Genomic DNA, 25,201 nt, shown 5'->3' on the forward strand with positions numbered 1-25,201 from the left:
GTGCTGCTGCAGTAACGTCACTGGGCAGTTGGGAGTTTTCAGCTCAGTTATAATTGCTTTGTGGTTCATTATTGACCAGAATGTCATGATAGTACATGTGCACACTACATTACTGTCACTGTGGTTTAATTGTTCAACTAAAGAGAATGAGGAATGTGGCTAATTTATTTTGCTTAGTTTAAGTTTGCATGAAATATATGGCCTTGGTTTGATTTTGAGATGAGATGTTTTAGTAAACCTGAACTATAGGCCCTGCCTGGGACAAGCCTATAATCCTGATCCTAAAGAAATGGAGGCTGGAAAATCAGGAGTTCAAGTTAATCCTTGGCTACATAGCAGATTTGAGGCCAAACTTGGGCTACATTGAGACCCTGTTTCAAAACAAAGAATGTGAGCTATAGAAAAGTGTATTTAAAAACCTAGAGTAGCTATGGTGTGGTAGTGGTAGTGCACGCCTTTAATCCCAGCACTCAGGAGGCAGAGTCAGGCAGATCTCTGAGTTCCAGGACAGCCAGGATACACAGAGAAACAAAACAAACACACACAAACAAACAAAAAACTAGAATAGGTTCATTTGACAGTTTTATGACGTAACTAAATTTACCACTAAAAAATGTGTTTTGCTGGGCAGTGGTGGCGTACACCTTCAATCCTGGCATTCGGGAGGCAGGAGGATCTCTGTGAATTTGAGACCAGCCTGGTCTACAGAGCTAACTTCAGAACAGCTAGGGCTGTTAAACAGAGAAATCCTGTCTTGGGGGCAAAATGTGGTTTGCCAGATGGTGGTGGCACACACTTAATTCCAGCACTTGGGAGGAGGCAGAAGCAGGTAGATCTCTATGATATCAAAGCCATCCTGGTCTAAAGAATAAGGACAGCCACGGCTACACAGAGAAACCCTGTTTCAAGAAACAAAACAACAACAACAAAAATACTTATAGTTAAAAATTAAATTTCCCAAAAATAAAGTAATTAATAAAACTTAATTAAGGCACAACACTGTATTATATCATTATTATGATATACAATGAATATGCAAGTATACTATTTTTTTTTACCAAAAAGTGATAGATCTCCGTTATGAAGGTTATTCCATAAAACAGCTCCTGGTGATCACATGATATGCAGCTATCGTAATTATTGATCTGTTATGTTGTCAATATTGCTTCTACAGTAGTGCTGCGTGAATATTCCAGTTATTGTAGTAGCCGACAACTATTATGTATGGAAGGGAATTGTGTGTGTCAGTGTATGGGTGTTAGTGGGTGTGTGCACATGTAAAGACCACAGGTTGGTGTTGTGTGTCTTCCTCAATTGCCCTTGACTTTGTCTTTTTAGGCAAGGTCTCTTGCAAACTGGCCAGTGAGCCAGTGATCTGCATGTCTTTGCACACAGGCCAGCACTGGGTTACAGATGCACTCTACTGCCCTGGCTTTCTGTAGGTTCTGAGGATCAACTCAGCTCCTCATGCTTTACGAGGCAGGCACTTTTTATTTTTAAGCCTTTGATTCCTATATAGAGTACATGTTTGCTGAGTTGCAAATTAAGAAATCGAGCTTAATCCTCCAGAGAAGGCTCTATATGTGTATTTGCACATTTTGTGTTACTTTATCCTTGGTGATTTGAAGAGCACTATTATTATGTACCTAATTCCCATACATGATTGCATCTTTTTACATTTTTCCTGTCTATTCATTCATAAGTCAGTATGAGTTAGCTAATTACTGTAGCTTTATGGGTTCATTCACATGCCTGCAGAATTGTTACTTTCTCAAAAAATTCACTTTATTAGTTTATTCAAATGTTAATTTAGTGCTAATTATTGACTGTCCCATGATTCTGTATATTCTCTTAAGATCATGACATAAGTCTTGAGACTGCTAAAGTTCCTCCCCGCTCCCCCACTGTAGATTTTCTTCTTGAATTGAACACACTTTTTTTTTTTTTTTTGGCTAGGGTCATCTTATATAGCTCTGGCTGGTATATAGAACTTTGTTTTCTTTGATTTAATCTCTTTCAGTAATACATGAAAAGCTTGTAAAGATTGTTTACTCTGCTCTATGAAGACTACTCAAATGTAATTAATTTTTTTCCACAGGATGAATATTCCATTTTTCCTCAGACATACTCCATAGATATTAATGGTTATATTCTTGTGTATTCTGTTACATCAATCAAAAGGTAAGACTCTACTTGCTTGCTTGAGTTTATTTACTATGAATAGACCCTTTTAAAGGTTTATACTAGAATTAATAATAACAGAATTAGTTATTACATTGAATGTTTTCACTGATTTTTTTCTTATGAAGCAATCAGATTGTTATAGGGAGTAGAATCCTCAGTAAATTCCATTGCATTGATAGAATAAAAATTGTTTGCTTACCTGAGAGCACCTAGATGGTAACTGTATGTGAGCTGAGCTTTCCTGCTATTTGAATGGGAAATAGTGAGTTGGTTTTAAGTTTTGTATATTTTGATATATTAATATGAATTGACTTTACCAATACAAGGGCTTGAGTTTGTTTGAATACTTTGTCCTGTGGATTTATGAAGTGAGACCTTTGAGGAATAGGATTTTGCTGACTAAAAATGCAGCCACTGTTTTGATAGTGAGACTTGATTTTGGGTGCTGGAGAATGGCTCAGCTGTTAAAGGCTAGGCTCACAACCAAAAATATAAGAGACTTGATTTTGGTTTCTCTAAGCCATACATTTGTTGCCAGAGATGGCATCCATTGTCACAGAAAGGAGTGGTCTGTTGCAGTAAACAAAACTGATGTGGTTGGATATGTGAAGAGAACTCTTAGGACAATGAAACAGTTATATCTTTGCAGACTTCGTGGTAATACCAGTATTAGTAGAAGTTTGGTGGCTAGCTGACATCTTTACAATGTGCGTAATGTCAGTTTGTCATACTGTCTGCCTTTTAACTGATGTATTACCTATGCCAGGGAGATGACTCTATTGGTAAAGAATTTTTCACTGTCCGAATGTGAGGACTTGAGTTTGGATTCATAACCGCCATGTAAGAAGTTAGGCATGGTCACATGTGTCTGTAATCATAACACTGGGGCTTGATAGCCAGCCAGTCTAGCCAGTCAGCATGCTCCAGGTTCCATAGGATTCTGTCTCAAAAAAATCAATTAAGAGATTACAGAAGACACCTGAGGTCAGCCGTACTTCATACATACACATAAACACATAACGAAAATAATTTTTAAAATAAATCCATCACGTGAGTTCAAGGCCAGCCTGGTCTACAAGAGCTAGTTCCAGGACAGGCTCCAAAACTACAGAGAAACCCTGTCTCAAAAAACCAAAAATAAATAAATAATAAATAAGTAGATAGATAGATAGATAGATAGATAGATAGATAGATAGATAGATAGATCCATCACTAACTTATGAGTAGCCTTTCTTCAGATGTTTCATTTCTTGCCTTACCTAGAAAAAAACTTATAAAACATTAAACAACCAGCCCAGGCTTGCATAGGCTATGTGTGACACTGACTCGTGCCTGAGTCTTCTACTCCGACATCAAAGCCGGCTGTCCAGTAGAATTTGACTGCAGTGATGGAATTGTTCCTGTGGCTACTAAAATTAGCTCAAATTTAACAAAATTGAAAGTTCATTTCCTTACCCTAGCTACATTTCAGGTGCTCAGTTAACCTCCCAAGACTTATGTCTTATGGGGCAGTGTCTAGGGTCTTAACCACTGCACCCTGTTGCCAACAGAAATTAAGAGTCTTCCTTTCTGTGTGTGGGTGTTTCTGCATTTTTCTCCATGGCAGGGGCTCATACCTTGAGGTATTGATGTGTAACTGGAAACCAGGTACTGTGGCAGTTCTGTAAACAGACCCTTTACTGCTGGTCCCCACTTACACCTGAGTCAAAATAAACTTGGCCAGCTCCATATTTCTGAGAAACAATTGGAGAGATGTGGAAATAGCTCTGTGCTCTGGGTATACCCAAGAAGATACTATTAACACTACCCCATTCTGGATCTTGGTTTTTTTCCCCCCCTTTTGGTTTTTTTTGTTTTTTGTTTGTTTGGTTGTTTTTTGGGGGGGGGGGGCTGCCTCTGCCTTCCAAGTGCTGGGCTTAATTCTTTTTCTTTCTTTCACTGAACCATTTTTTTTCATGCACTGCTTACTAATCTTGGACCTGATTTATTTTATTTTTATTTTTATTTTATTTTATTTTATTTTATTTCTTAAGACAGGGTCTCACTGTGTTGCTCTGATAGTCCTGAAACTCACTATGTAGACCAGGCTGGCCTTGGACTTCCAGAGATCCATCTGCCTTTGCCTTGTGAATGCTAGTATTAAAGGTGTATGGCCCCATGCCCAGATGATGTTTTAATTTTCAAGAATACCCCAAATAGTTAAAGATTTGCTTCTGGGTTTTTTTTTTTTTTATAGTAATTACAAAAATTTTTGCAATTTTAGTTATATGGTTTTAGAATAACTTATTCTTAGCCCTCATCTGTTCAGTAGTGCATTTGTTTATTTTATACAGAGTTTCACTTTGTAGCCCGATTGTCCTGAAACTCGTACAGACCAGGCTGGCCTTGAGTGCTAAGAGTAAAGGTGAACTCTACCACAACCAGCAAGATAGGGTTTATTTTGGTTCACAGTTTAAGGGAATCCTTATCCAGTGGCAGCAGGAGCTTGTGGGAGCTGGTAACGTCATGTCTAGTCATGAATAGGAACAGTGAATGCTAGTTCTCAGCTATCATTTTTCTTTTTATGGAGTTATTACCTAACCTCAGGATCTGCTGTTGGTCTTCTCACATCAGTCTAACGAAGGTCATTCCCAAGAGTGTGCCTAGGGCATGCCTCCTAGGTGTTCCCACAATCAGTACTAACCAGCACATTTGGTATATTTTCACTAATTTTACTTGAAAAAGTACTATTATTTGTAAATTAATTTTATATGATTGTTAGGAAAATAGTTACTTTACAAAGTGTTACTTTGTAGAGTTAGTGTATTGGCGAGTAATTGGGGGGGGGGGGTGTGCCTTGGTTTTGGAGACAGTTTCACTGTTTAGCCCTGGCTCCTGGAACTCACTTTGTAGACCATGCTGGCCCTGAGTTAAGAGTCCTACCTCTGCCTCGGCATGTGTCACAACACCCTGCTGAGAAGTTTTTCTTAATGCATTTGTTGATTCCTTTTACTGGCATTATATGTATCAGGTGGATGATATTTCAGTTAGAAACAGCATTTGAAATTACATTTATTATTACCTTGAACTAATTTTAAAAATAAGGAAATTTGGGTTGGCAAGGTGCTTAGATAGAAGTACTTACTGCACAAGCTTGAGGGGTGCATGTGGTTCCATGAGCCATGGTAGAAGAGAACTAACTCCCAAAAATTGTGCTTTGGACTCCACACATATGCAGTGGCACACACACAATTTTATTTTAAAAAATAAAAATATGAGCCGGGCAGTGGTGGCGTACGCCTTTAATCCCAGCACTCAGGAGGCAGAGGCAGGTGGATCTCTGAGTTCGAGGCCAGCCTGGTCTACAAGAGCTAGTTCCAGGACAGGCTCTAGAAATTACAGGGAAACCTTGTCTCGCAAAATAAATAAATAAATAAATAAATAAATAAATAAATAAATAAATAAATAAATAAATAAATGGAAGCTTGTTCTTCAAAGATCGTAACTATTTAAGAAGACCATGGCTTCATGCAAAGCAAGAACAGAAAGTGGTGGTTTTTCAATTCGGGGTTTCTCTGCATAGCCTTGGTTGTCCTAGAACTAGCCCTGTAGGTTTTTTTTTTTTTAAGCCAATTTATTAACCACAGCTATAAGTTTTTAAGACATTTATTTTATGTGTGCATGTGTGTGTGTGTTGTGTGTATGTCTGTGCCTCACATGTGTGCGATGCCCATAGAGTTCAGCAAAGATTGTTGGACTCCTGGACTGGAACTACAGGCTTTGTTTACTGTTGTGTAGGTGCTCGGAAACCAGGTTCTCTACCTGAACAGTACATGTTCTTAAAGTGCTGAGCCATCTCTCCAGCCCCATCTCTGTTGTTTTCATACAGAATCTTACTCTGTATGAACCAGTTCTCCTTGACTCATCTTCCCAAGTGCTAGACTTACAAGAATGAGCATCCACCTGATGGAGGACTTTCATTGGTTAATTAATAAAGAAACTGCTTGGCCCAATAGGTCAGAACATAGGTGAGTGGAGTAGACAGAACAGGATGCTGGGATAGAGAAAGCAGATGCCTCAGACAGTTGCCATAGGCAGTCACCATGCTTCTCCTCTCCAAGACAGACGCAGGTTAAGATCTCTCCTGGTAAGCGACCACCTCGTGGTGCTACACAGATTACTAAATATGGGTTAAGGGAAGATGTGATAATTAACCAATAAGAGGCTGAAACTAATGGGCCAGGCAGTGTTTAAAAGAATACAGTTTCCGTGTAATTATTTCGGGTGTAAAGCTAGCCGGGTGGTGGGACGCAGACTTGCCGCTCCATCTACATCCACCACATGGGCAGACCCCCCCCATGTCTGTTTACCTATAAATCATAACCATTATTTTGGGAAGTAAAGCAGAAGTCTTACATTATTCCTTCATATCACAAAGTTTGCATTATTGTTTCTTGTAACAGCATAAAGCAAAATACCTTTTGTTCTCAGTTGCTAGAATACAGATTGGAGAGAGAATGAAAGCTTTGGGTTTTCATTTATTTCTTCTGACAACATAGGACACATCACAAAATGAACTAGAATCTGTAGCAAGATGGAAATAAAGACTGCTAGGCCCTAGGCTCCTTGGCACCCAGTACCATTGTTCAGGTCATTGTTAAGCAGTTACTAAGACCAGCTCTCACCAGGAGGTAGCAAGGAAGGTATAGTTATGGAGAGGAAGCTGGTTCCCACCCAGTCCCAGCCTTCCTACTGTTTCTCATGTGACTAGCTCCTATATCTCCTCATTCAGTGTAGGAAAATGCAACAAAGCTAAGGGAACTGTGGCTCCAAAGTGCACCTTGTAGAAATGGGGGTGCCCTGTCCTATTGGTGAGCTTCAGTGGGGTAAAGTTTAATTTTCATCAGTAACAGTATACGTGCTATGTTCAGCAGTGTTTGTTCAAAGCTTGAGCCATCTTGGAATTTCTTGTGTCTGTCCCTGGCAATGGTACTGTGATGGAAAAATCGAAAAGGGGGATGAGAGCTGTGGAAGTTTGTGGATTCATATAGACAGATAAGTCTAAGAAGAGCTATTGAAGGCTAGAGAGCATGCACTGCTCTTGCGAAGTACAGTTCCCAACACCCACATTGGCCTGTAACTCCAGCTCCTGGGGTTCCAGTACTCTGTTCTAGATTATGCAGACACCCACACACACGCACACATAACTCAAAAATAGATCTAAGAGGAAGAGCCATAGAGTAAAGATACGGAAATAAGTGAAGGAGCATGGTCAGGGATCTCAAGGGAGAGGACATTCAATGGGATGTTCTGGCAGTGCTGGAGGCCCAGCAGAGTGGAAAAAGGAGAGCGGGAGGAAAGGAAGCCAAGTTAGAGCTTGGGAGTCATCCAGGTGGAAGCCAGCCATAGGAAGAAGCACAGAGCTGGGCCAAGGGACCACAGAGAGGAGTGGAAGACTGTTAGGTTCTGGGCAGCGTCAAAAGTAATGCAACGTGTGCTGGCTGATGCTCACACCAGGTTTTCTGAGTGAGAGTGGCAATGGCTTGTGTCCATTAGCCAGTGATCAGAGGTGTGAATGATCCCACTTTGCAGATTTGAAGTCAATCATTTTGACATTCTTGAGGATCTTCAGCACATCACCCAGTTAATGATGGGGGGTCATATGCCTTTAATCCCAGCACTGGGGAGGCAGAGGCAGGCAGAACTGGCCAAGCCTGTCCTACATAGCAAATCCCAAGCCAGCTAGGGCTATACATCAAGACTACCTCAGAAATAAGAAAGGAAAGGGAACAGGGCTGATCACTAGGGAACATTACCTCAGAAAAGTTCTACAGGTTTCTATTTAATTGATACAGTTCGAAGATAAGGTCCATGTCCTTGTGACTTGTCAACTCAGTGCTAGACTTAAACGGCATGAACCCGTCTTACTTTGAGTAGTCTAAATAAGGATTACTGAGTGTCATATGTGAAAAGAGTTGACCTTTGTGTTGGCTCAAGTTAAAAATCTGTGGTATATTTTCCCCCACTACAAATGTAAGTTTTTAAATTTTTACCTTAAAATGACATCTGCTCCCGTGCTTTTTGTTTTGTAGTTTTGAAGTAATTAAAGTTATCCACGGCAAGTTGTTGGATATGGTGGGGAAAGTGCAGTAAGTAGCCCATCTCTTTTCTCCAGAAGTGTGTATTAGCATCTCTTGTGCTAGAAAGGCTGGATCTGACATACTTCTGCTTTTGTGTTTCTCCTAATAGGATACCTATTATGCTGGTTGGCAATAAGAAAGACCTGCATATGGAAAGGTATGTAGCTCTTAAGTCCAAGGAGATTTAGTCACCAAAATACCATTTTAAATTCTCTTCTTATGGCAAACTATGTACAGTAGAAGCAGTATGCAATGCAATGCCACACTTGTGTAGAGCTAAGCAAACTGGGAAACTCTTGGGGTTAGTTACCAAGACAGATATTACTCATTCACACAGACCTCTGAGTACTGGTTGTGATCACAGTGATGATCGTGAGCAGGGACACCAGGTCCAGGGAGCCCAGTGGCAGAGCACTGGGAGGACCCTAGAGTAGCCTGGGCTGGTGAACTGTGGTCCTATGGGATATTCCTGGGCTCTGAGTTACCTAAAGCCTCACTGTGGCATAGCTGTGGTGGTTGATACTGCAGTCCTGGAAAGCAGTCAACTTCCCTGAAGAGCTCGTTGGCACATAGATGACCCTTTAGACTTGCCTATTCTGGTCCCAGCCCAGGTAGAATTAAGTACTCCTGCATTGCTTCCTGATGCTGGAAAGCACATGGTTCTGCTTCATAACAAAATGGGGGCCTAATTGATAAATTCATTGTAGCTGTTTTAACTGTCAAAGATTCAGAGTATCCTTTTCCCTTTAGAGTGATCAGTTATGAAGAAGGAAAAGCTTTGGCAGAATCTTGGAATGCAGCATTTTTGGAATCTTCTGCTAAAGAAAATCAGGTATATCGTTTCTAAAATTAATTTTGTGTCAGTCTCATTAGTTATAAGCATACATTCCTCCAGTTGGCATTTTACCTGCCAGTTTCTGTGTTTTGCTTTGCTTTTTAGCATTATCTATTTATATACAGTGTTCTGCCTATATGTACGCCTGCAGGCCAGAAGAGAGCACCAGATCTCATTTCAGATGGTTGTGAGCCACCATGTGGGTGCTAGGAATTGAACCCTGGTCCTCAGGAAAAGCAGCCAGTGCTATTAACCACTGAGCTATCTCTCTGGTCTTTACCTGTCGTTTTTAATCTTGTTTATTTAATTTTTAGCCTTCTGCCATTTATTACACCAACTTTGGGATGTTTTAGGAAGATACTGATATTTTTGTTTGATAAATATTCTGCTTGTAGTAGGCCTAAAATGGTTACAACCATTCTACAGAGAAGGACATAGTGTACTATTGCTACTGTGGCTGTGTCTATAGACTGGAACAGGGGAAAAAGGTACACACAAGGCTTAACTGTGTGTGTCCCTTTTCAGTAGAAAGCGAGTCAGGTGTGTGGTTATTGTAATCACAAATTATGCGGAGTCCTGGTGATAGTTTGAGCCCTGCAGCTGTCCCATGCAGGGGAGTGTCATTCTGTACTAGAAGGCATCACAGATCTGCTGCTGCTCCAGTTTAAGCCTGACCCTTTCCCAGACCTAGGGTGTCCCTCCTGCACTGCTGCCTCCTTCCCTCCCTCTTCTTCCCCTGAACTGCCTGATCTTCCAGCTGCAAACCACACGTGCCAGCCTCCTCTAGTGCATGCCCAAGGCCTTAGCATGGAAAGCTGTGCTTTCCAGTCACCCAACAGGGTCTTGTCTCCATTGTCTCCTTGCATTCTCTGGGAGTTCATAGTGTTTGATCCACCACTAAGATGAGTAGGCGTTACCATTCTGAGGGAACCCAGGGCATAATTCTTGTCAAGAATGTCTAGGGAGGCAAGAGTCAGCCTGCACGCTTTCTGCCCTGCTCTTCTCTCCGAGGAGGAAATTCCTCAATCTTGAGGTATGCTCGGGTTTTATTCCTTCTGAGCCCCTCCTTGATGCATCCAACTAAATTGAATAGTCGGTCTTCTCGCTTAACCATTAATTCATTGAGCTCTGAGATGGGCTCATTTAACCTTTATGCCCTCCTATTGGATCTGATCATTTCTGTGTTAAAATGTCAGTGTTGAGTCTGTCTGAATCAGCTCAGTTGTGGAACAGTGAAATCCAGATAGCAGGAGTAGAGGTTAGTCACTAATGATGCCTGCAGTTTTATTTGAATTAAATATTTACTGCTTGCCTACTCTGTCCTCAGAATTATCTGTTGAACTCTCATTTTTAAAAAGGGAAAATTAGGGGGCTGGAGAGATAGCTCAACGGTTAAGAGCATTGCCTGCTATACCAAAGGTCCTGAGTTCAATTCCCAGCAACCACATTGTGGCTCACAACCATCTGTAATGAGGTCTGGCCCCCTCTGCTGGCCTTCAGGCATACACACAGACAGAATATTGTATACATAATAATAAATAAATTTTTTTAAAGGGGGGGGGAAATTATCCAGGTGGTGGCGGCAATGGCGCACGCCTTTAATCTCAGCACTTGGGAGGCAGAGGCAGGCGTATCTCAGTGAGGTCGAGGCCAGGCTAGTTTCAGGACAGCCAGGACTTTTACACAGAGAAATGCTGTCTGAATAAACGGGTGGGGATGAAAATCCAAAGAAGTTAAAGAACTTGAGGTCACTGTATATTTATTTGTAGCATAGGCAGTAGAACCAGTTTCAGACCCATCCAGAGCATGCCCCTTTTCCTCAGCGTTGCGTTCTTATATTTTCAAGAGAGATGACCCTCTGGGATTGACTTGAACAGTCAGATGCGCAGACTTAATCCAATCACTGAGCAGGATTGAAGCAGGGGGTGTGAGTAGGTGTGGTGGAGAATGTGGTGTTCAATTGTGGAAGCAGCTTCTGTTTCCCAGGGAATTATAGAGCAAGGGGATTAGCCATCAGCCAGGGTCAGGGAGGAAAGATGGGAGAGGGCCAAGGCTCAAAGTCCTCTCTGGTAAGATAAGCTGAGGGACTGTAGCTGGGTCACCTGATAACAGGATCAAAGGTGTCCGGTCCGTGTTCCTGCCTCCTCGTCCCACATGTTCCCCATGGCTGATCAGTGTTGACATTCTAGTAGACACTTACTGAGTAAAGGGGTTCAGTACAGTAAGACCAATGCTAAACCAGAGAATAGAACAGAAGTGGTTAGCCACAGGACAGGAAGAATATCAAAGGATAAGATACCAGGTCTGCAAGATTGTGCATTGTGGACTCTGAGCTAGGAGGTTAGGGTGGTGGGACACATAAAACAGAGTTTGACTTCAGAACAAGATTGGGGTGACAGTCACTACAGAAGATGGGGAGAGTGGAACTCGGCTGCACAGGTTTGTAATGGGTGGCGTGATGCCGAGGAGGAATAGACATGGGTGATTGAGGGCTTGCAGGTAGCTGTAGAAGAGCCCAGGGAGGTAGAGTGAGAAAAGAGGCAAGGCTGGAAGTTCGGGGGAGCCGGGAAAAGGGTGGAACTGCAGGAGCAGGAAGGGCAAGAAGTAAAGGACCCCTTGGGAGAGCTGCAGATCCATCTACAAAGGAAAATGAAGCCAGGGTAGAGCAGAGTGGAAGGTGGTGCTAGTTTCTGTAAAGAAGGCCTTGGGGTTGTAGGCTTTGGGAACCCTCCAGCTTCCATTGGGACCTCCATGTGGACCCGAGGACAGGTCAGTGACTGCCTGTCAGTCATGAACAGCAACTGTTAGAATCCACTGAGAACTAAGCCTGTCGTTGTTTTTGCCTTCTCTTCAGACTGCTGTTGATGTTTTTAAGAGGATAATTTTGGAAGCAGAAAAGATTGATGGGGCAGCCTCACAAGGAAAATCTTCATGCTCGGTGATGTGACAATTGTGCGGTAGAACCCGAGGACACTGGGAATTTATTCCACCTGAAGAAGCAAACTGCCCGTCATCCTTGAAGATAAAACTATGCTTCTGTTTTCTTCTGTTAACCTGAAAGATGTCATTTGGGTCAGAGGTCCTCCCCTTTCAGATTATGTTAACGTCTGACTCTGTCCAAATGAGTTCACTTCCATTTTCAAATTTTAAACAATCATATTTTCAATTTATATATTGTATTTCTTAATATTATGACCAAGAATTTTATCGGCATTAATTTTTCAGTGTAGTTTGTTGTTTAAAATAATGTAATCATCAAAATGATAGACATGTTACACTACTATTAACTAGACTTCAATATATCAGTGTTTATTTCATTGTGTTAAATGTATACTTGTAAATAAAATAGCTACAAACCTTAATCCTTTGTGCTATGTGATATGGCTTTTAAAGCAGAAACCATGGTGAGGTGGAACACACCTTTAGTCCATGTACTCAGGAGGCAGGGGTAGGTTAGTCTCTGAGTTCAAAGCCAGCCTGGTCTTTATAGGGAGTTACAGACTAGCCAGAGCTATGTGGAAAAACAAAACAACAAAAAACATCCCTTTGGGAGTTTCTCTCCTGGCACTCAAGAGGCTCTGACTCCTCAGGGGGGATGAGGCTACTCGGGTGGGTACCTGCGGATTGTGTGACCTTCGGCCAGCAGTCTAGCAGGTCAGGGCTGCACTTAGGTTGCCAGTAGATGCTAGGGATGAATTCTAGCAGACCAGACAGGCCGAGTGGCCTGGGAGTCTGAGCAGAATTGTTCTTCAATGGTGTCTGCTCTGTCCTTTTACATGCAGATCCTAAACTGTCAGGAGCTGGTGGCAGGGAGAACTGACCATTACTTGACAGCATTGTCTATGCTTTCTCTTCCTAATTGTTGAAGACACATTTCGCCAATTCTAGTGCTTAGCTTGGTGTCCCATTGGACAAGGCAGGATTTAGAAAACATTCCTAAACTGGGTGATGTTGGTGCACACCTTTAATCCCAGCACTCAGGAGACAGAGGCAAGTGGATCCCTGTGAGTTCAAGGCCAGTCTGTTCTGCAAAGCAAATTCTAGGACAGTCGGGGCTACACAGAGAAACCCTGTCTCAAAAAACAAAGAAGGAACAAACAAAAGAAAAAATATGCCTGCTGTCATTCCAGCACACCTGTCTGTTTAGATGATAGGGCACTTAGCAGGTGCCTACATATGGGCTCTGTAGGCCTCATCTTCCCGCCCTGTGAGGATGAGGCTTGAAGAAGGGGATTCTTGGAATTCTAATAGCATGCCCATTTCCACCCAGTCGGTGAGTCAGAACTGGGTGTGCTTATTTCTTGTTCTTCTTCTTATTATCATTATTATTATCTTTTTTTATTCCTTGGCAGTTTTATATTTATATATAGTGTTTCTTGATTCTCTCCATACCCAACTCTTTTTCTCGCTCCACCCTAGACTCCCCCCCCCCAACACATCCCTCTTACATCATGGTCTCTCCTGATCCAATTACTTCTGCTTGTTGGAATGATAGCTAATCTTGTTGCCTTGAGCTTGTTGGTAACTTGAGTGCCTGGGTGCAGTGGCCATGCCCGGAGGACAGCATCGCACAGAGCTCCTCCCGTCCTATGTGCCTTCTGCCCCCTTCCCCACAGTTGACCCTAAGTCTTTGCAGAGAAATGAGCTTGCTTTGTAAATGGAGCCCCTTCCCAGGTAAAGTGTCCAAGGACCATGTCTAGTACCAAGCAAATGCTACAGCCAACTTAATGAAATACTTATCTCCTGGAGAGTGGTAGCCAGGTCTGTGGGCCACTACCCAAGGTGTGAGAGCTGATGGGTTCCCTCCTCTTCCGTTTACCATTGTAGCCAGTACATACGGTTAGAAATGAGATATCTTGCAGGAGCTAGAGAGATGGTTCAGTTGGTAAAATACTTAAGCAAACACGAGGACCAAAGATCAGTAAACAAAAGCCCAAACCCCACAGTAATCGCTGTGCTGGGGAGGCAGAGACATGAGGCTTCCTGGGCTTGCTGCCCGCCACTCCAGCTAAAGTCCTGGGGAGCTGAATGTGGTGTCACCAAAGGTAATGTTTATCTTGGTGGCACATGAAAGTAATCTTAGATTCATTGAGCTACAGGAAGCACAAATGTAAAACTAGGTTCATGTTTAAAAATATTTTACAGCTTAAAATTGAATTTCAAAATACAAGTAAAATCACATAACAAGATTTACAGATGGCTAAAGCAGCCATCTGCTGCATTCTCCCTGTTCTGACATCTCATCTCCAGCTCCTTGCATATGCTTCCCTAAAAGATGCTTACCGTCTCAGAGCCCCCAGACTGCCTGTGTTTTCTGCTGTCTTTCTGGCCTCATGGTGACATGGCACGCATTTGGCTGCTGTGTTTGAGTCTGTTTGGTCCATGGTGCTGTTTCCTGGTGTCCTCCAATGACTTTTTGGTCCACTGGTCTTGTTGGCTGTCCTGTAAAAGCCTCTCCCTGTGCCTTTCCTGCCTCCCCGCTTTTGCCTTACTTTTCCTTGTGTATAGTTTTAACTGAGGCCAGCCAGGACTACATAGTTCCAAAAAAGAGGAGGAGAAGACGATCCTGTTTCAAGAAAAAAAAAATCATCTTGGGCCTGATGAGTTTTCTGTCCCCACCTCTCATCCCTGTGCTCTCAAGTTTATCTACTTGGATTTTCTCATGGCCATTTCTAGTGGAGTTTTTGTTGTTGTTTTCCTTTTGGGGGTATATTGCTATGCAGCCCTGCCTGGTCTCGAACTCAGACATCGTACCACAGTCTCTTGAGTGCTGGTACTGCAGATGTGTCACCATGCCCAGCAATCTAAATTGTAATTACTGATTGTACTCAAAAATGTGGTCTGCCTCTAGGGTTTTAGGAAGTGATGATTATCACAGGTACTCAACTAGCGAGGTTTCCAGCCTCTGTTTCCGGTTCTCCCCACCCAGCCCACCACAGTAACGGCCACCTGTGTTCTTCCCTCTTGGTCTCATCCCATCCAGACCTGCATTCACACACCCTCCAACAGCCAGTGTCGTCATGGAGAAAACAAACTTCCTCCACCACTCAAGACCCTTCATCAGTAATTACGCCAAATGTAGACTAACCTGCTTCTGCAGCCTAAGCTAACCCATCACTAATGTCTGTCCCAGAATCAGGAGGCTCGGGCTTGTAACCTGCGTGTGCCCTTCCCCCTGCTGCTAGGCCACAGTGTCATCTCTCCTGGAGGCTTCCATTTTCACCTGAAGCACCCTTGACATCCTCAAGCCCTGGTGCTTCATCCAGAACAGCAGATGTCAGAGCTGGTCGTTGTCAGGATCCTCACAAGTATGCTGTCAGGATCCTTGCTAGACCACAGCGCATGTGCGTGCGTGCGTGCGTGCCTCCGCCTCCTTTCCTCTCCGTATGCCACACACTTGAAGCTGTTGAATAGACGCTTTCTACTGAGCTGCTTCAAGTTCTAGGTCGCCTCTTTGTTGTTCCACTTACCCTGAAAATCACAAATAGCGTGTTAACTCTAACACTCCAACTCAGATTAATACCAACTTGATCTGAGTAGCTCTCAAAAGCCAGCGGTTTGTGTAGCTCCGTCTGCTAACCCTTGTTTCTGCTGCTACTGCCATAAAATGACACTTTCATGTACTGAATGCATTTACCAGACATCTAGTTGCTTATTAGAAATAGGAGAGACAAAAACCAGATGTGTTGGCACATTTAATCCCAGCACTCAGGAGGCAGAGATAGGCAGATCTCTGAGTTCAAGACCAGCCTGCTCTGTAGAGTGATTTCCAGGACAACAAGGACTCCCAGAGAAACCCTATCTCACAGAGGAAAAAAGAAGAAGAAAGGAAGCAAAAAACTGGGAGCGCTGGGTGGTGGTGGCGCACACCTTTAATCCCAGCACTCGGGAGGCAGAGAGGCAGGCAGATCTCTGTGAGTTTGAGGCCAGCCTGGTCTGCAAGAGCTAGTTCCAGAATAGGCTCCAAAGCTACAGAGAAACCCTGTCTCGAAAAAAAAACAAAAACAAAACCCAAAAAACTGGGAGTGGGACAAAGCTCTCCTGTGCAGGCCATAGGTTCAGTCCCTGCATAAATAAATAAATAAATAAATAAATAAATAAATAAATAATAAGGGGGGCCCATTTGTCATTTTTTTACCTGTTTCCTAGTTTTATTATTTCTAGTTATGTGTCTGAGTATGTGCATATGTGTATGATTACCCACAGAGGCCAGAAGCGTCAGATACCTCTTAAGCTATAGTTTACAGAAGGTTGTGAGCTGCCCAGCTTGGGTTCTGGGAATCAGACTTGTGACCTTGCAAACACATTATATGTTCTTAACTGCTGGGCTGTCTCTTCCGCCCCTTTCTACCCCTGTCTCACACTTTACAGATGTGCTTGGTTTTTTGTGTAGGTTGTCTAGGGCGCCTTTGTCTCAGCCTGAAGGGTGCCTTAGTATATTCTGCAGAGCAGGACCCTTAACGTCTTAAGGGGACACTTGTTAGCTCAGACCCTGGGGCAGGGGGTTCTGTGTTTCGCGTTTGACCAGCTTTTTTAATGCTCTGCACATGCCTGGGAGACATTTCGTCCATTTCAGAGATCTAGGAAGGTTACTTTGGGAACAGTTCTTGCCAGCCTTCTCGTTGAGACGAGTCATGGCCTATGGTGACCCACCTGTGTGATACACGCACACCTCTCTGTGGCCTGTCTCCTACACGGGGGTCTAGGAATTCCACCAACTGCTACAGTTAGAAGCCCTGCTGTTTGTCCACTGTGTGGCAGCAGCGTTTGGCCTTCAGCCCCTCTCCTATCTCCTCACACGGAAAGGCTTCTTCACACGTGGTACTCACTACTGTGGGTGATGCCGACTCAGAATGCAGCACCGTCCAGTGATCTGGAAGCTATGCATGCGGGGCACCCAGAGTATCTTGTTGCTGCTTATGTGGGCCTGAGAAATGAGTACCTCCACCCAAGTCATTTCCAGAGGAGCAGGCTGGTGGCAGGCCAACTCTGTTCTGCACCTTTGAGGCTGAAAGCCTTCCAAAGCATTCCTCGGAACATTCCGGAACTGCCTTTAGCTCCTTTTCATCTCCCAAAGGAAAAGTTTGACATGAGGCAAAATGCTGTTCTTGCCCTTCCTGCCGTCTCCCACTTTGACAACCTGCTGGAAGGCGACAGCTTGGCTGACTTAACCGGAAAGACTCGCAGGGCTCAGGGAACCTCCCTATGTACAGAAGGGAGACCCGTGGGCAGAGAGCTCCCTGCTTAGCCTGTTGCTTTCACCGTACCACGTTTGAACACAGCTGAGCCTGACACCCAGTAGCTGGACTATGAAAGACTCAGAGTACCCCAGTCCTGTACCTGGTGTGTGCCTTTGGGCAACCCCTTTAGACTCAGATCTTTCTCCATAAAACTGCCGGGGGCTATATCAATCAGAAGTGCAGGCTTGGATGTTTTCAGAGGCTTTGACTATTGATGTCCACCCTGAGATCTCATCAGAATTCTGTCCTCACTAGTTTGCAAAGCATGATGGGTGACTCCAGACTTCCTGCAGCAAATGTGAGCTTATTCCCAAGTTCCACAGCCACAAATGGCACCAAACTCGGCTGCCATGGTAACAGAAACACAAGTCTGCCATTATTCACTCTTCAAGTGGCCTGCTGGCCTTCAGAGCTCAGTTCCCAACTGCTACTGCAGTAGAATGTGTCCCAGCCACTGACCACCGACTTAGGCAAGCTGTGGTGACATCATCAGGGGAGCAGGCAGTTGCTGGAGGGCGTGTCAGCTGAAGGTGCTGAAGGTCCGGTCAGCTCCCATAGGTATGGTTGGTTGGTAGGTTGGTTTATCTGGAGGCTAGCCTGAAACTCAGCCTTCTGCCTAGCTGGGAGCGTGTCAGTGCACACCACGGATCCCCTTGTGTTTACTGTAATTTTGTGTTACATTGTTACTTACCTTGAGTGTGTGGAGGTCAGAGGGCAACTTTTCCAGACTCAGCTCACTCTTCCACTGTGAGGCGTCTGAGGATCAAGCCCTGGTCACCGGGTTTGTCAGTGAATGCCTTTCGACCCACTGAGTAGTCTATGATCTTTACAGTCTTTCACAAGAGATAGCAGAGATTTCAAGCTGCGGTCTCAGTAAGCAAGGCCTTTCACACAGCTCTTTCTGCTGCCCAAAGGCCTGGGCAGGAAGAGCCTTTTCCAGCAGGGAAGGGCTACCTGGTGTCTTTGTCTTTCCAGCCCTACTGCCTATGAACTGGCAGAGTCCGTAGGACAGAACCACAGTCTGCAGGCTTTCTCTGTGACCTAGATGGTGAGGCAAGCCCCCGACCGGCCACCCTAAAATGATGCTCCAGCAGCCTGCTGTGGAGGCCGGAGCAGCTGGCTGGCTACCTTCCCATGCACGTGTCCCCATCTCTAGACCGTGGAGGAGCGCGTCTGCATCTCTGAGGCCATGAAAGAGTGTGTCCGGACAACTGCCCTGTCTTACCTCTCTAGAGCACCTGGTGCGGAGCCGGGAGTGAAGAGCAGCCTTGCTGCCGGCTGCCAACTGCACAGTCTGCTCTGCTTTGTGTCCCCGTCTGTGAGAACGTAGCCTTAAACTGGATTAAAGTAGCCCCTGAAGAAGTTAAATGTAAGTCCTCAATTTTTAGTGAAAACCTTTTTTCTCTTTAAATTTTTTTCTTTTTTTTAATAAATCTTTTTATCTTTAAATTTTTTTCGTTAAATTTCAAAGGGATTTCCTCTGAGTTATTCTTGACATGTGGCGTCTATAGCCTCTTGCCCATCTGGTGGCTCTGCTGCCAAGCTGGCATGGCAGTGTGTACTCTATTCCCTACTGTTAGAGAAAGGCGCGGGACCCCGATTTCCTTTTCTGCATCTCTGAATCCCTGCACGTGTGTTATCTGCAACTACCCAGCACCCTGATTTTGCCACAGAAACTGTGGATCCACCTCCCAGGAAAGAGAGGAGATAAACACACTTTGAACTTTCCTTCCGCTACCAAACTTGAAACAATGAACCGTTTAAAAAATTAACATTTCTAGCTAGTCTTTTCATCCCAGCACTGGGAGTGACAGAGGCAAGCAGATTCATGGGTTCAAGGCTAACCTGGTCTAGGATAATGAGTTCCAGGCCAGCCAAGTCATTTCCCCTAAGTAAAATATTCTCCAGAAGCCTCATCTGGGTAAAGGAAAGGCTGGGAGCTGGGTGCAGCCAGAGAAGGAACTCGCCTCCCAAGAAAAGATACCAACAGTTTCAACAACTGTGGAACCACCGTGCATGAGAGCCCAGAGGAAGACAATGATGGTTTGGTGATTGGCAACTGACGGGACCATACTGGACCAGGACTGCACAGTGATGCACACCCATGTAACTCTCCATTTCAGCCTGTTGAACCACACATCTGTACCCAGAGATGGGCTCATGGAAGTCACTGGACTCTTTGTGTCTCCTCAGAGTCTCCTTTCTCTCTGCTTTATTACTATTTGTCTCTTTAACTGGCAGGCTGGAGACAGGGCAGCCAAGCCCAATGGGGCTGCCAGAGGCTCAGCCGCCACCCTGAATTCTCCAGTGGCAGCTGCTGACTGGCACTGGGTTCTGTTTCATGTTCTTCTCCTTCCTAGTTCCTTCTCCAGGTTTGGGATAGAAGGTGATCTGAAGAGAGGTCCCTCTGGGGGATAGTGGTGCACACCTTTAATCCCAGCACTTGGAGGCAGTGGCAGGAGGATCTGTGAGTTTGAGGCTAGTAGCCTGGTCTACAAAGTGAGTTCCAGGACAGCCAGGACTGTTACACAGAGAAAAAAAAAGAAAGAAGGAAAGAAGGAAGAAGGAAGAGAAGAAGAAAAGAAAGAAGGAGGAAGAAGAAGAAGAAAAAGAAGGAAGAAGGAGGAGGAGGAAGAAGAGGAAGAGGAGGAAGAGGAAGAGGAGGAGGAGGAGGAGGAGGAGGAGAAAAGGGGTACCAGGAACTGGAAGAGACCCAAGACCCAGCATTCACTGTAGGGCGATCCCTCTGCTGTCATTCCGTCATTCCATGTACAAACAAACCATCCCCTCCACAGAGACAGGTTGTGCCCTCAACCACCCTGTAGCAGAAGGGAGCCAGGGGCTGGGATGGCCAGCCCAGGGTGCTCTGCTGCCTTCCCTGAGGCATTGAGGCTAGGGAGGGGAGGGGCAGCTCTCTGTCTGAAGATGCCAGTTCTGAGAGGACCGTGGGCTGCATCTTGTTCTCATGCTTCCCTGCTTGCATCCCAGCCCCAAAGCTCTCTCTCTCCTCTCTCTCTCTCTCTCTCTCTCTCTCTCTCTCTCTCTCTCTCTCTCTCTCTCTCTCTCTCTCTCTCTCTCTCTCTCTCTCTCTCCTTCCTCTCTCTCTCATATGCCTCTTTCTGTGGGCTCATATAGCCCTGGCAAAAGAGTTCAGGCCAGTGTTCCTCTTGCCTCCCACCAGTCTGCTCTGATCAGGTGGACTCTCTGGCCTAGCAAGTGTCTTCCATGTTCAGTGGGGGAGCATTTGCTGTAACCTAGATTTGATTAAAAATCCCATATTCTTCCCCAATGCCAAGACCACAGAGGAACGTGGTCAGGCCCAGCTGGGCATAACAACTCTCCTGGTACCTTCTCCTACCTAGTGTCAGTGCCCCAAGGACACCTTGGTCAGCTCTGCTGCCTGCCATGATCCTGCAGCCTGGCTTTGCCCCTTCTGGGACCCGGCTCTGCTGCATTTTGACTTTAGAGTGAGTTTTGCCTAGGGCCAGGTACCGTGCCTGTGCCGCAGGAACCAGCACCTTACCTCCACACACTGATCAATCCCCCCAACACTGGGCAACTTCTACATTCCCCTCTGTTGGATGGGCTGGGGCAGGTGGTGCTCCTGGGTGGGCGCCCTGAGCTGAACTGGGTTCTTGTGAGCATTCTCTGATCCTCACCCACACATGGCCTGGATGGTGAGCACTGAGTACCCGGGGAGTATGGGTACTTGTACCTCCCACAGGATTCAGTGGGCCCTTCAGCTCATTCACGGAGGATGCGCTGGCAAACCAGCCCACCCATTGACCAGGATCTAGGTTATCCAAGACTGAACCACCAAGGTGATGCTGTTACACTGGCTCAAATTGTTCATACAGATTGTGGTCCTGCAAGAAAATCATTTGCAGCCGGGCGGTGGTGGCGCACGCCTTTAATCCCAGCACTCGGGAGGCAGAGGCAGGCGGATCTCTGTGAGTTCGAGACCAGCCTGGTCTACAAGAGCTAGTTCCAGGATAGGCTTCAAAGCTACAGAGAAACCCTGTCTCGAAAAACCAAAAAAAAAAAAAAAGAAAAAGAAAATCATTTGCTCAGGCTGTACACACCCTGGGGGTGACCCCACATGGAATCCTTGACATCACAGTCACTCGTGGGCCTAAAGCATCTTTATGATAAATTCAAGGGGTACTCTCAGAGGCTCCGGCTCCCATTCACAAACACCAAAGGGACAGTCAACCTGTTGGGTACAGACCCTCTTGCTTTCTAGGCTTCTTGCTGCCCCGTTTGGGGAACTACAGAGAAACATAAACAAGCCCTCCAGCTCTTCTTGTTCCCAGTTGACCCTGAGTTTCACCCTTGGGAGGTCACACAGTAAATGATACCTGTCAGTCTCCCACTGGCTTGGCTTAGATGATACCTGGAGCTTGAGGCCCATGATGACAATGGCCACCTGGGTTGCTTTTCAGAAACTTGCTGGCAGCTTTTATTATAAACTCAACTCTTTATTTGGGACTTCACAGACCCCAAGGGTGGCTTTGTGACAGCAGGGGCCAAAACCCCACTCTCAGAGTATGTGACCACGACTATGTTCTGAGTCTGCTTCCATGGTGAAGTAGGCAGATGATGCAGGCCTGCATCACCCATGCTGGTCCCCTTCTCCCCCCCCCCAACTCTGGCACCTTCCCCAGGCCTGACAGTTTCCTACTTCTTCATCCTGGACCTGCAGCTAAGTCCTGAGCCTGGGGAGGCAGAGCCGAGGGTTGCTTTCCCAGATGCACAGAGCTATGCTGAATAGCACTGAATAGCACTCCTGTAAAACTCATCGTTCCTGGGCTTTCCCGGGGCGGATTGAACGGTGCCTGCACCTGTGGTGCCCCAATCCTACACGTTTCCAGTGCACATAATCCCCGCTGGGCCATACTCCTTCCTGCGGACCCATGGGTGAGCATTCTTTTTTTTTTTTTTTTTTTTTTTTTTTTTGGTTTTTCAAGACAGGGTTTCCCTGTAGTTTCTAGAGCCTATCCTGGAACTAGCTCTTGTAGACCAGGCTGGCCTTGAACTCAGAGATCTGCCTGCCTCTGCCTCCCGAGTGCTGGGATTAAAGGTGTGCGCCACCACCGCCCAACTGGGTGAGCATTCTTAAGCCCCTTCCCAGGCAGCTGAGCCTGGGACTGGGTGACTCCCAGTAGGACAGGAATCCCGACAGTCAGGATGACCCCAGATCCCTTTCCAGGGGTCAGTGGCTCTGGAGACACTGCAAGGACAAACACAGGGTGTGGCTCAGAGCTGTCTGACACTAACCCTGCCCCTGAGTGGCCAGAGGAATCCCTTGGGTCAACAAATCTGCCAACCAGCAAGAAGGTGGCCAAAGCTTCCCTCTTGGGAAGGATGGAGTGAAGAAGCCATACAGTGAATTCTCACTGTATGTATCCCCCATACTCCCTGGCTGGTGCTGAGAGAGAAAGAGTGGGAGAAGGAAGGGAGGAGAGATGGGGCAAGGAAGAAGGGAAGAGGAAGATGTCAGGTGTGGGGAGAGTCCTCAGTCTGGGAAACAGATTGCAGACCCCATCTCTGGCTGTGCACCCGCTCACTATCCACCCCACCCCACCCCTGTCTGGTGGCCAAAAGCCTTCCAAAGTTTCTCATCTTTCTCTGCCAGCCTTAGTGATGTGCACCTCTAGTCTCAGCACTTGGGAGGCAGAGGCAAGCATCTCTAGGAGTTGGAGGCCAGTCTGGGCTACGTAGTAAATCCCGGGTTAGCCCAGGCTACAGTGAGACTCCGTCTCAGATTGATGTGGGATGTCTCCTGTATATGTGCTGCTTTTATTGGTTGATGAATAAAATCGTTTTGGCCAATGGCTTAGTAGAGTAAAGCCAGGTAGGAAATGTGAACAGAGATAGAGAGAGAGTAGGCAGAGTCAAGAAGATGCCATGTGGCCACCAAAAGAGAAAGATACCAGAAATTACCAGTAAGATACAGCCTCATGGCAATACATAGATTAATAAAAATGGGTTAATTTAAGATGTAAGAGTTAGTAAGAAGCCTGAACTAATAGGCCAAAGAGTATATAATTAATAATTAAGCCTCAGAGTAGTTATTTTATAAGCAGTTTTGGGAACAGGCAGGCTAAGAAAACCCAGTCCAGGGGGACCAGCGGGATGGAAAATATTTGTAGCTACATCAATTAACATGTTTCATTTATCTTTTTATTATATCTTCATTTGCTTGTTTTGTGTGTTTAGGGGATTATGCATGCTACAGTGCCCCTGTGGAGGTTAGAGGACCCAGAGCTGGTTCTCCCCTTCCACCATGTACGTCCCAGAGATCAAATTCAGGTGCTGTCTTAGTTACTTTTCCATTGCTGTGATAAGACACCATGACCAAGGAAATTTGTGAAAGAAGGTGTTTCTTTGGGGCTTACAGTTTCAGAGGCATAGCTAGAGTCCATGACCATCATGCTGGGGAGCATGGCCATGGCACGCAGGCGTGACGCTGGAGCAGTGGCTGAGAACTTAACTCCTTGATCCACAACCACGAGGCAGAGCTAACTGGGACTGGTGTGGGCTTTTGAAACTTCAAAACCCCCAGTGGCCTCCTTCAACAAGGCCACACCCCTAATCCCTCCCAAACAGTTCTAACACCTGGGAACCAAGCATTCAAACCTATGAACTGTGGGGACCCCCTCTCGTTCCATCCGCCTCAAATGGCTGGGCCTGGTGGCAGGCTCCTTTCCCCGTGGTGCTGTTCATGGGCCCTGATCTTTCTGTTTGCTTGTTTTGTTTCAGTTTCCTCTCCCTAACTTTCCATTTAACTGAGGAAGACGTCGATAAAGTCTCCTCCTTTCCCACGAACTTTTGGAATCCAGTCCTTGCTGTGGTAACCCTCAGATTTCTGTCCTCCACATTTAACTGTGCATTTAGAAATGGAGTTACCTCAGAGGCTGGGGATGTAGCCCAGTGGGGAACATTAGCACACACAAAGCCTTGAGTTGGATACCTCCACGACACCACATACTAAAGAAGACCTTTCCCTGATGTTTATTAGACTCCATAGTTTTAATTTTTCTTTTTATAAGAACACACTTTTTTTTTTTAAGACTGTCACCAGCCAGTTGTAAGCAGCATATTTTATCACTGTCTGAGCTATTGTCTCTCAAATCCCACTCCTTCCATCTGGCCTCGTTCCGTGCATTTCTTTCTCTGATGCATTTAGTGACAGTCTGGGGGTACCAAATGCGAGTGGTCTTGCAATCTCAAATAGTTCTGTTTTGCTCTTACTCTGGTTGGATGCTCAACAGATGGGGGTTCCTGAGATGATTCACACATGCATGTTCATACAGCACCCAGTTTCACAGGCGCTCAGACCTGGGCACCAGCAGTGGCTCCTCGTAGTTGTCAACTTGATGCCCCTGGGAAGAGGGACCTTCACCTGAGGAACTGTTCCCGGCCCATAGCCATGTGGATGGAACATTTTCTTGATTGCTAATAGAGTGGTAAGGCGCAGCCCACCATGGGCGGTACTACTCCTAGGCAGATGGACAGAGCCATATGAAGGGTGGCTGAAGGGGAGCAAGTGTACGAACAAGCCAGTAAGTAGCATTCCTCTGTGGCTCTTCTGCTGCAAGCTCCTGCCTTGGCTTTCCTCAATGACATGAAAGAAGAATGTGATATCTATATATGTGGAATACTGATCTTCTTCAAAAAGAAGAAAATTGACATCTATAAGTCTGGAAGATGCTGTGCTCTCTGAAATAAACCAGTCTCAAGCCAAGTGGTGGTGGTGCACACATCTTTAATCCCAGCACTGGAGAGGCAGAGGCAAACTGATCTCTGAGTTTGAGGCCAGT

The 25,201-nt window shown here is 45.4% G+C and overlaps 1 protein-coding gene across 1 annotated transcript in view; it reads left to right on the top strand.

Moving 5' to 3' along the window:
- Rheb (Ras homolog, mTORC1 binding) overlaps positions 1 to 12,500 on the top strand; it is a 45,802-nt gene extending 33,302 nt beyond the window's left edge. The window contains exons 4-8 of the mRNA XM_038320105.1: positions 2,099 to 2,181; positions 8,256 to 8,312; positions 8,413 to 8,460; positions 9,054 to 9,135; positions 11,993 to 12,500. Of these exons, the coding sequence (XP_038176033.1) occupies positions 2,099 to 2,181; positions 8,256 to 8,312; positions 8,413 to 8,460; positions 9,054 to 9,135; positions 11,993 to 12,085 (363 nt within the window). The 3' untranslated portion in view covers positions 12,086 to 12,500. The remainder of the gene's footprint in view (positions 1 to 2,098; positions 2,182 to 8,255; positions 8,313 to 8,412; positions 8,461 to 9,053; positions 9,136 to 11,992) is intronic.
- The last annotated feature ends 12,701 nt before the right edge of the window (positions 12,501 to 25,201 follow it).

This window comes from Arvicola amphibius, chromosome 2 (assembly GCF_903992535.2).
Source record: "Arvicola amphibius chromosome 2, mArvAmp1.2, whole genome shotgun sequence".
Taxonomy (NCBI): domain Eukaryota; kingdom Metazoa; phylum Chordata; class Mammalia; order Rodentia; family Cricetidae; genus Arvicola; species Arvicola amphibius.